The sequence below is a fragment of the Buteo buteo genome, chromosome 13 (genome assembly GCF_964188355.1).
Source record: "Buteo buteo chromosome 13, bButBut1.hap1.1, whole genome shotgun sequence".
In the NCBI taxonomy this organism is placed as follows: domain Eukaryota; kingdom Metazoa; phylum Chordata; class Aves; order Accipitriformes; family Accipitridae; genus Buteo; species Buteo buteo.
In genome coordinates this window covers 34,979,433-34,990,165 of record NC_134183.1, presented here as the reverse complement: position 1 = coordinate 34,990,165, position 10,733 = coordinate 34,979,433, and the positions used below count along the sequence as shown (strand labels likewise).

The window sequence follows — 10,733 nt, the reverse complement described above, 5'->3', positions numbered from 1 at the left end:
TACAGATATATCCTATAACAGAAATTTATCACTCCTTTCCTGAAATTTGTGTAAATCATACAGTTACCCAAGCTCTATCTGCTGTGGCTTCGTGCCCTTTCCCATTACATGAGGAGTTTAGAAAGCAAGAGGGCCCACTCTGAACCTTGTGACTCAACAGGAGGGTCCTCCTTACTCTTTGTATCTCTTCCGTTAGACTCAAACCGTTGACCAAGTCTAATATTGGATCCAGCCACACCTAGGCTCTATAGAGTTTAGAAAGCAAGGGGGTCCACTCTGAACCTTGTGACTCAACGGGAGGGTCTCCCTTATTCTTTGTGTCTCTGGTCTCTGTGTGAATCATTCTCAGTTCTAACTCATTTTTTCTTCATGTTTCTTCCATGCAGTAATTAATAAGGTGAACCTTGCCCTCAAACTTACTGAACTTTGTCAAACCACTGTTAAACTTTGTTAAATTCCATCAAATTTATTGAAATCTGTCAAATTATTATTTTACCTCAATAAAACATACTGCTACTTCTCTCTTTTGAGTGAGTTGCATTCCACTCATCTGTGACAAGAGGGTACCAAAATTGCAGTTTTCAGCCTTAATCTGGTCTAGCATTTTGTGACAGCAATGCAGGGTTTCTCACTTTCAGGGAACAACAGAAAGCAAACAGGTTTTTTCTCTTAAGACTGTCCTGCTGGAGATGTATGCCTTTTCCCAGTGCAGCCTTTACAAAACATATCAACCATGTGTTTGGACTTAAACCAGAATACAGGAAAGTAGCCACAGTTCATTGAAGCATTGCAACCCAAGAGGAGAGTGGAAGTAAAATAACCCACATTGACTGAGTTTATACAATTTGTTGCACTTAAAGCTGAACCCATTGTCTTGATGCTTTTTCAAGCATCAGCTTTTTTTCTGGCTTATTGTCTGGAATCATGTTAGCACTTCTCTCTGCTCTCAGCATTACCGAAGGACATTTTTCCCTGACTCTCTCTAGACCAGTTTGTGTTATGTTCCGGCAGAAATCCACATGGAGCGTTTGCAGTGATCCCCCATAGAGGGTCACTGCTTCTAGTGTCTGGTCAGTGATCCGCACACAGTTTTCCAGTTTGAGTGTCTTGAGGTTTGGGCAGTTCTTGAGCAGAAGCAAGATGCAATCGTCTGTAACATGGCCACATCCAGAGAGGGTCAGAGACAGCAGGTTTGGACATCTGAAAACATGATCGTTACAGGTGAGATGAGGGGGAAAATAAATAATAGAGCTTGGAGAAGCTAGTATCATTAAGAATAATATGCAAGTTAGAAAAATACAGGAGGGGCAAGAACGCATGAGTAGGTGGGGGTATATGTAGATCTTTTGCTCAGCTTTACTAATCGCAAAACTTACCTTCTTTTTCTGTTGGTAGCAACATCTATAGCTCAGTTGGCATAGTAGAGAAGGGGACGTGAATGCCTGTATAAGCTGCAGCTGCATTGTTTTTTCTTAAGGAGTTGCATGGTGCTGCGCTTGGACAAGCGCAGCGAATGAAGATCCAGTAGAGATGAGATTCAAGTCAGGTTGAATTTGAGGACAATTGAGTGAAGAGGCTGCTGTGTAGACATGCTGAGCATGGGCAAGTAAGACACTCCCACTCTTGACTGTACAGGGATTAATGGGTGTATTTCATCTCCTTGGATTTACTGAAGAGATGCCAGCTACAACCTAAGAGTGTTGATGTTTGAAGCCCACACAACTCTTAAACCTTCCTTCAAGTCATTGAAACTGATAAGAACTCTACTGTTAAACAACAACGCATCATATTAAGAGCTTTCTTTTTTGTTGCTTGGGTAGACCTGGGAAAGTACAGAAAAGGCCTGTTCCAAGTCAGTGTGTTGATGACTTTAACTATCCTTGTGTAGAAAACTGGAGCAGACCAGTTATTACTAGTTGTACTGACCAGGCATGTTTGCAGGGACCCTTGTGCACTAACCTGCAAACCCTTTGTACAAAGTGTTTGGTTTCTGGCTTACACCTCTCTCCAGGGAGAAGCAGTTCCGCTATCCATCAATTTAGCTAAACGCAGCTTCATGTTTCTCTATTAGCACAGGACTTTAGGCTCTGTTCTTGTGGGGAGAAATGGTTACAGCAATGCTCATGTTGATCTTGTGAGACCTTTGGACAGAACTATTAGCCTGCCTCCGTCCTGTAAGAACGATATGGTGCCTGTGAGCACTTCCATATAAACATTTGTGCCTACAGCCTGTATCAGGGTTTGAGGTGTACAACAGCAGTGGGGGCAAACAAGGGGCTCTGCCATCACTGCAGTGTTTTTTTTTGTCCTTAAAAATTGGTACATTGTACATTCCTCTTTCTCTACAGCCCACCCCATCCCCCCTGCTGCTGCTTGACTTCACCTTTTGAGCAGAGGTAATTATGTTCATGTCAGCTGCGTCATCTTTTTTTTACTCTTTTCCTTTATGCGTATGAACAGTTAGGAGAACAAATGTTTTAAAGCAGGCAAGAACAAGAAAGGCTCTGACCTGCCATTGCTTGTGGCTTCGCCAACAGAATAAAAGTACTCCAAACTCAGGGAGAAAAGCTGTGTATTTGATTAATTTCCATTTTTCTTTGCAGAGAATGCTAGGAATTTTGTTTGGATGGAAATTCTTTCAACAGGGTTGCTGCAAAAAAGGCAGGAACTTGTCTTAGGAAGGCTAAAATGGATGGGGGGGTGAGTGTCAATATAATAAACTGTCATTTATAAGAGTTCAGTTTAACTTGTGGAAATGAATCTATGTAAGGCTGAAAGGCACTTGCTGAATTTTTATGGACTTGGAGATTGCTTACTACCCAGGCTTTGCTTTGAATTTTGTCAAGGAACCAGTTTGGGCTTATGGATTCTGCCGAGGAAAAAGGCACTTAAAACTATTTCTGCAGAGCTGTGGTTTTGCATACTCTTTCTCAATCCTAATTTGTGATGGCAAAAAAATGGAAATAAATAAGAGTGGCCTCATGGTAGACATTCCAGTGCCAAAATGAGAGAATACTTCCTTCTACGCCCTCCTTTGTAGGCATAGATGTGCTTCCCTAATGATACTTTGCTAATTAATCCACATTTTTTATCAGTTGTTCTAGAACAGTTACTTCTGAAATTTTATACTTGCAACTTAACGTTCTGTTTTGAACCTACATTTCAGTCCTTGTTTTGAGACTGCACTGTTGCTGGTTCTCACAAAGACACTGTGTCCTGTCAGTATCCTGTAGTTTGTTGGATTTTTTTAAATTGTTATTTCCACATAGAACTTTCTGCCTTCCATGTTGTGGCACAAAGCTGAGGGCTGGCTGTGGCACAAAGGTGTGCCATTTCAGGACAGGTACTGACATGCCCCTTTCAGCTCTAACTATCCTCGATGTTACTAAACACTAGGATTGGCTCTACCCCATTTGTTCCTCCTTATGTAATTTAACTTTTTTTTTTCTTAAGAGTGGGTTTGTAGCAGTAAAGCTGTCGTAAGAAATTGTGTGCGCCCAGAGGTGCTTTTCCACAGTGGTATTTCTTTTCCTTTACTGTCGTTTATAAAAAGCTTAGATAATAAGAGTTAAATTTCAGTACAAAAGCAATGCTTACTTATTAGAATGAAACAAATTTTGGTGTTTAGTAATGTGTTTAATGAACTCGGTTTTGTTGCACCTCTTTCCTGTAGCCCCTCCCCCCCAGGACAATGCTTTGCATTGCCAGAAGGGTATGTTTCAGTTAAGCAGCAATTTAGTAGGCAGTACTGCACTTTTCTATATTAATTATTAACTCGTAAAAAAAGGGGGGGGGGGGGGAAATAGGCTTAAGGAAAGTCTATGAAGTATATGCTATTGCCACTATAAAACCAACTTACTTAACGCTATATTAAAACTGCAAAGTCAAAGCACTCACGTAATTAATGCTCCATTTCAGATAAATAGGATGTAAATAGCTGACAGTTGGTCTCATTTCAAGGCAGTTAACCTTTACAGTAGATGTAAAAGTTCACACCCGAAGAACGTACCTGTTGCAAACTTCTAGTAAAAAATCATTGACAGTGTTTTCATGCCTGTTACAGAAGTCTTTCTGGAAATTGTTTTTCATCCAGTCCTCAATGTTACACACCTTGACTCTCTCTGAATACCAGCAGATGGATAAGTATTTTAAAGCAGGTCCCAGGAGAAAATTATCCTTCTTTAGTTCCGCTGGAGAATGAAAGTGTAACAAAGACCACAGTAAAGGATCCTGAAACACTTCCAGCAACTTGTGACATGTTTTTGCTAAATTTTTCCTACTATTTTTGTCCAGAAAAGAAAATAGATGTAAAAGGCATTCCCGATTCAGCTGGGTTATATGCATAGCCTGTCAGAGAGTGGGAGAAAGAAGACAGTCTCCTGGCCTTGCAGAATAACGGCAGTGCTGGAGGGGGCTCAGAATCACCAGAAGGCTGTTGCACATATATGGTTGTGGAATGGTGTTTACTTTTGGCGAACAACTGCTGCAGAAGCTAAGAACAGCGAAAGGAAAAGACACATGCATGCATGAAACTCTTGTTCTGTTTCTACAAGGGAATGGAATGGGCATGTAGAATAGCAGTACTTGACTTTAATGAAATGCTTCCTTAAAAGGGATTTCTTTCCTTGTAGGCACTCCTTAAGTTTAGCAAAGTTAGTTCCTAACTGGGGGGGGGGGGTGGGGGGGGTGGGGGGGCGGGACGGGACGGGGGTGGGTGGTAGCTTACAGCTGCAAGGAGTAGCTTTGCCAGCCTCTCCAGTTTGGAGGATTTGGCTTTCAGAGCAGAAGTTTGTTTTTGCAGTGTACAATTTTAGCCTTGATTTGTTCACTGATTTTTCTAAGGTTGCACTTTTCCTTCATGTTCAATGACTGTTTACACTGGATAATGAAATTTCATGAACAGCTTGTAAAATGAGTTGAAAAATTCCCTGGGTGCTTTAACATGTGTACACAGTCTGCAGCTTTAATTTACAAGCCTCAGACTTAGGGCAGTTTCCTGCACACTGTTGTTTGAATAAACAAAGCTAGCTGGTTCCCTGCCTTTTGCATGGAGGAAAGTAATGATACGCAGGAACAGCATGTCTATGTTTAGCTGTTTGTAGGTTTGTGCTTTTAATAGATGTCTTCTATTAGCTTGACTTTTACAAGTTTTCTTGTGTTGTTTATGTTTTTGTAGGCTTAGTTCTATTACTGTAGACTTGGCAGTTTTGGTGGGAAAAGGATATACAGAATTGGTTTTAGGAATAAAAGCATGTGTTTTCCAGTAATGAGAGAAACTGTAGCAGAAAGTTTCTCCTAGAAGAAAAATAAAGCTACAGCAAATGGCAGGTTGGAATTAAAAGCAACAACAACAGCCCTATAACTTTCATGTTTGTGAAATAAAAATGCTCGAGATTAAGGTAGTTTATGCCCATCTTCTGTCTGATGGCGATACAGGAAAATAATACATTCAGTGAAGTAGCAGATCTTAACATCAAAACATCCCTGCAGGAATTTTTGAAGTGGCTTGCACAATTTTAGTAGCTGGGAGATTTTATGTACCTGTGCATTTTAATTGGGTTTGTTTCAATATATGACAGGGTTGAGTGGGACCAAAGTTCATCTTTTCCTTCTTACCCCGAGAATGTAGTTTGAAATTCAACTCTGAAAAACAAGATTTAAAATTTGTTTGCAGTCTGCAACAATTATTTTAGCTTCTATCTGTGCTTGAGTAATGTGTATGCTTACACACAGTGACTCCAAAAAATGACAATTATGGATCTGTTTAATTCTTTGGAGTTAGTAATTTTCTATTATACGTGGTAAGCAGTGCTTAACAGTTGCCAGTCTTTTTGGTTTCATATCCTTTGTCACTTAATATTATCCTTGAAACGAGGAGATTTCTGCTCCCCACCCACACTCAAAAACAGGCTATGGACAGTGGCACAAGTACTTTATGAAGCCACAAAAGGGACAAGAAGAGTAGATGATTTCACATACCAGGTAAGCCGGTCACTGGAAAACAGCAGCTTAAATGGTGTACCAGCAGTTGTTGTTCTTCATTCTCATGCTAGCATTTTCAACTCTTGTCCCTTCATCCTTTTCAGAACTTACCTTAATTTTTGAGCAGGTTTAAATAGTTAAGACTGCTCAGAGTTGCAGTACATACACACAGGAATATAATTTATTAAAAAAAAAACCCCAAACAAAAAAAAAAAACAAAAACCAAAAACACAACAAATGAGCAAACTTGAATGACAAGGTTACCATCACTAGGATGGACTCTTACTACACTCTGACATGAAAATTAACAGCCTTAAAAATTGAACAGCAGGTCGTCTTTGGGTTTAGAGGCTAAGTTTTGGTAGAGGTCTTAAAATAGTAGGAACCCTTCAATCTATCTGCTTTATTTTGTTTTCCCCTGAACAAGGTAAAATACTCTGCCACTCCGCAGAGGATTTACACTAATGATATTCTGCAAGCCTGTAGAAGGACAAGAGGAGTTTCATTTTCTAAGGAAAGGAGACACTTTAATGGCACATTTTCCATAAACATACTGTGAATGAGAGAGAATTCACATTCAACCTGGAAACGCCCAGAAACACACAAGATGAGCACAGTCAGTTATCCTCACTGAAAATTACACACTAGATTTTAATGGTAAACAATTACAACTATGGCACTACAGTACTTGAGGATCTCCTAAAGCACATTGGAATCAGTTTTCAAGGTGCTGATTACCTCATCAGTAAGACACAGACACATCAGTAATGAAACATTGTTGGGGAAACTTTTGAACACCACGTGTTACACTTTCCATTGATTTAGTAAAATCCTTGTAAATGGCCTCCTGCTTTTCATACAAGTCCACTGTCCCTGCCTGTCTGAAAGTTTTAAACTCTCCTCTCAGGCAGACATCTGTTACCACCCGGAAAGCACCTTCTGAGTATACAATGAGGAGCTCTGTAATGCATGCCTTAGAGCGTCGCATAATGCTGCACTTAGCTCACTATACAACACACTAAAGCAGAAGTATTCTGAGAGCTGGACATTTTGCAGTTTTGTTTTACATAAATCTTGTCTCCAGTTGTATACGTGGCTAAACAGTTACTAATGAAAGGACAACCTTTGATGAGACAAATTTTGGTGAAAAATATGCAAGTCTTTGAACTGTAGAGCGCAGTTGTTGCTTGCAGAGCAATCACAAGCAAGAAAAAAAATTCTTGCCAGTTAGTGTGTACTATGATCAGCAGTAAGTAGAAAAGAAACATTTGGCTTAAATGAAATGAGATATTCCCTCTCCCCCCAAGCTAGTAGATAAATATAGGATATACAAGTAAGGTTAAAAATGTAATACTAGGCCAGGTGCAGTATATGTTACTGGTTCAGTGCTCAGTTACTTTTTTTTTTTTCTTTTGACACCACACTGAATAGAATACAGTGGATAAGCAAAGTTCTCCACCAGGAAGAGAAATACTTGTGTTGCCACAACAAACTGTTCATACTGTCCATCTGGGTTTGCAGTGGGAGAAAGTTAAATTAGGAAAGGATTTACAGTGTACTTGTTCCAGCAAAACATACGGCTGAGCCGTTACCACCACATGCTGCAAGAACAAACCTGACGTGATTGCATTGTGTTCCCATGGCCGTGTCTCAAATGGACTATGCTGGATAGATACCATTGCCCAAGACCTTAATGTCACAGAGCAAATGTTACTGAAAGGAAATACTGAAGTGAGAACACAACTCTGACCCAAGAAATTTACTGGAGAAGTAGAAGCTGCTTAAAGTAAGTGAATGAATGTTGCTGAAGATTACAAATTTAAGTTTCTACAAGTAAAGAAAGGCACATTTACATCACTGGTTTGCGAGAACACTGCATACACCTGACTACTGTAAGTTAAACTGCTTCTGGCCCATAGCTAGTTGTGTATTTTAAGCTTTGTATTCTCAAAACTAAAATTCTAAAGCAATCCAGTCCAAGTAGCATGCAGACAAAACGCAGCTATAGATGGAATCTACTTAACTCCCCAACTAACTGTGAGCAGTAAGGCTGCCTGCCCTTCAGGATAATCGTGTGGTAAGATACTTCACTTGCCCCGCACACCAATGAAGTCAGTCAAATACCTTTTTCTGCCTTGTATAAATGATGACAGCCACCTATTCTGATTAGAAGAAAGGCTGTGGCTGCAAGAAACGGAGAAATGGTAGGTGACAAACTATCTACAATTTAAAGCAATGAATAGTTCTATTTATTGTTCAGCTTGAGTAAAAGAAAACATCCTTATATATATGTCACTTAATGTATCAAATAATAATCACAATAGGTTTTAACTAGTGTACAGTTTATATATTCATATACCATTAGCAATGCTGAATGCTTTCTGCAGTTTTATATTAAGCCAATTTCTCTCTTGCCTGGTTTAATATGCTGTGAAAAAGCTATGAAAGAGGACATTTTAGGAAACATCTGACTGATGTCAGCGTACAGCTAGCAGGTAACCCACAGCAAGGAAAGTAGAGATACTCCATGTGCACCAGGTTGAGCTATGGTACAATCTGTAGGGAAATTTTTATTATGTGCTATATGATGTCTTTCAGAAGCATTAACTAAAAAAGGGTAATCACATTTTACTTGAGTTCTTATGTGTTTTCAGATGACTTCTACTGTTATCACAACTACAAGGTGCTGTTTGATTGTGTGACTCTACATTAAGTAAATTCTACTCTCCCTACCGTGCTTTTAAGATTTTAGGAGTGTCCAGTTCCTTGCTAGGCACACAGGGGCTAGCTAGACAGGATGGGCTAGGGGAAGAGAAATGAAATGCAGCATTTGTCAAATTTCAGATTTTTTGGGTGCTTCTGGCTTTTGCAATACTGGTTTTCCTGTCCACCTTTTTAAAATCATATTAGCTGACTTCCACTCTCCAGAACAGCAGTACAGCTAAAATGTGGTTACTTTTTTTTAAACATGTCTTTCTCCATTACATAGCCAAGTTTTAGAAATTGTATCATGCCACCACTGTTCATCAAGAGACTGTAAATAAAGATCCTGCACTGGGCCAATGCATAAATACTACAGCTACCCGAGTCTGCTCCAGTCAACAAGCAGTCTTGGCTCATCATCTCCCATCAGGCAGGCTGTGCTGTGAAACTGAGCATCTTCCCTTTAGTTTGCATTTAAACTGATAAAACAATTGTCATAAGCAAAGGATCTGCAACACCATCCACTTCCTTTCAGTTTTAAGTGAACTGCAGCCATTTAGTGGACAGGAGCTATATATTTAGACCTAAGACTGTTCTCATAAACCCCAAACTTTGGGGCTGTACTCCCAATTCCCACCAGGAAGGAGGGTTGGGGTCCCATTGCCAGGAAGTCTCCAAGCAAGTAAGTGTTCACAATCAAATTTCAGGATGACAGTCTAAACCAGGAGATGTCTAAAGCAATTCTGGTTCAGTTAAAAAAACATAAATCTCAATACAATTTAGACATGTATATATTTTAAAATAATTTTTTTAAATTTGAAGGGTTGGAAGGCAGAGTATATTTGAGGAATACTTGAATTAAACTGCAGTATTGATACAATTGAACCAAGTGTTTATTTACAATGAGTCCTGAAAGTCAGCAGCCTGAATACACACCAATATAGCAGCAATTACCTGGTCTATTTAATGATGCCACATCTCCTCTCTTCTGCAGACAAAGAATGATTGTTCAGAGGTCGCTGTTTAATTTCTTGCACGAGGGAAAATAGTACGTGCAAACAATTCCTTGATTTAAAGAGATTAAATCCTAGCTACATAACAGCTGTGAGAACAGCATGAAGTTGTATTGCTCTTCATAATCAGAAGCACATTTATCTTGCTTGTAAGGAGGACAGAAAGCTTCTCTGATGTAAATGTGCCTTTAGAAAGTGAGAACTGAAAACATTAATATAAAAAAGTCAAATAACTAAGTATTTCATGAAACTATATATATAAAAATTGAGTTATCACAACTAAAGCAGCAAATCAAAATCTGCTGAGGTTTTCTGGTATAACTAAAAAAAAAAAGTTAGTTTGTGTCCAAGTTCAGTAAGTCAAATGCTACCATTGACACAACAAAACTAAAACCCACAAGAGGAAATTGAAAAGTGCACAATGAAATTAATAGTCTTGGATCAAGTATTTATGGAAAAATGGAAATGTTTTGTCCGGTGGACTTGATAAGTAAGAATTAAAAGGAGGTATTAAAGTTTATCTGATCCAGATTTGGCTTGCCGTTCCACGTAGAAGAGGATGTAGGCCTTGGCCTTTACCACAGTCTCCTCGTCGGTCAAAGTTACAGTACTGTCATTGAAATGGAACCAACGGCCTTCATGAGCTGCATATGCGGTGTAATGTCCAGAGCCAACGCTGTCAGCAGGGGGGAGGCGGGAAAGAAAGGACAATCAGAAGGAGACAGACCACCTCATTCTCTGATGCATTTTCTATTAGGGCTAAAAGACTTCCAGGAACCAGAGGAAGAAAGAAACTGTCAGCCCTCCACAACAGTTGGTAAGATGCTTCCCTTCTTAATCTGTGGGGCTCAGAGTTCTCCAAATTAAAGTTTTATGTTAAGGAAAAGAATCACTTCCTGGGGTGAGTTGAAAGGTTTTTTGATACAAACTTACTAGCATCCCAGTTTGTGTGCAAGCAAGACTTCTTGTAACACTGTACTTCCATGTTTGCCTACATACAAATCAAGTCTATTATCTGTTATTATTGAAGCATTA

General features: G+C 39.4%; 2 protein-coding genes across 7 annotated transcripts in view; both read right to left on the bottom strand.

Annotated features, from left to right (window-relative positions):
- Positions 1 to 440: 440 nt before the first annotated feature.
- FBXL22 (F-box and leucine rich repeat protein 22) lies at positions 441 to 4,501 on the bottom strand. Its single transcript, XM_075045540.1, has 2 exons — positions 4,010 to 4,501; positions 441 to 1,200 (listed from the first exon to the last, which is right to left on the bottom strand). The coding sequence occupies exons 1-2, from the start codon at positions 4,342 to 4,344 to the stop codon at positions 855 to 857; spliced, it is 681 nt and encodes a 226-aa protein (XP_074901641.1). The 5' UTR covers positions 4,345 to 4,501; the 3' UTR covers positions 441 to 854.
- Positions 4,502 to 4,694: 193 nt separating this feature from the next.
- Positions 4,695 to 10,733, bottom strand: part of USP3 (ubiquitin specific peptidase 3) — a 48,383-nt gene continuing 42,344 nt past the window's right edge. For 3 of the 6 annotated variants that reach the window (XM_075045531.1, XM_075045530.1, XM_075045529.1), the window contains exon 15: positions 9,640 to 10,374. In XM_075045531.1, coding sequence (XP_074901632.1) covers positions 10,209 to 10,374 — 166 coding nt within the window. In that variant the 3' untranslated portion in view covers positions 9,640 to 10,208. Of the gene's footprint in view, positions 5,644 to 6,145; positions 10,375 to 10,733 lie in introns of those variants that run through there. The other 3 variants (XM_075045528.1, XM_075045533.1, XR_012652832.1) reach the window with 2 other exon arrangements.

Coding starts and splice junctions, on each gene's coding strand:
- FBXL22 (XM_075045540.1), bottom strand. CDS start 4,344: ATGCATATAACCCAGCTGAATCGGGAATGCCTTTTACATCTATTTTCT. Junction 1,201..4,009: donor TTACTAGAAGTTTGCAACAG/GTACGTTCTTCG, acceptor TCATGTTTTCAG/ATGTCCAAACCTGCTGTCTC.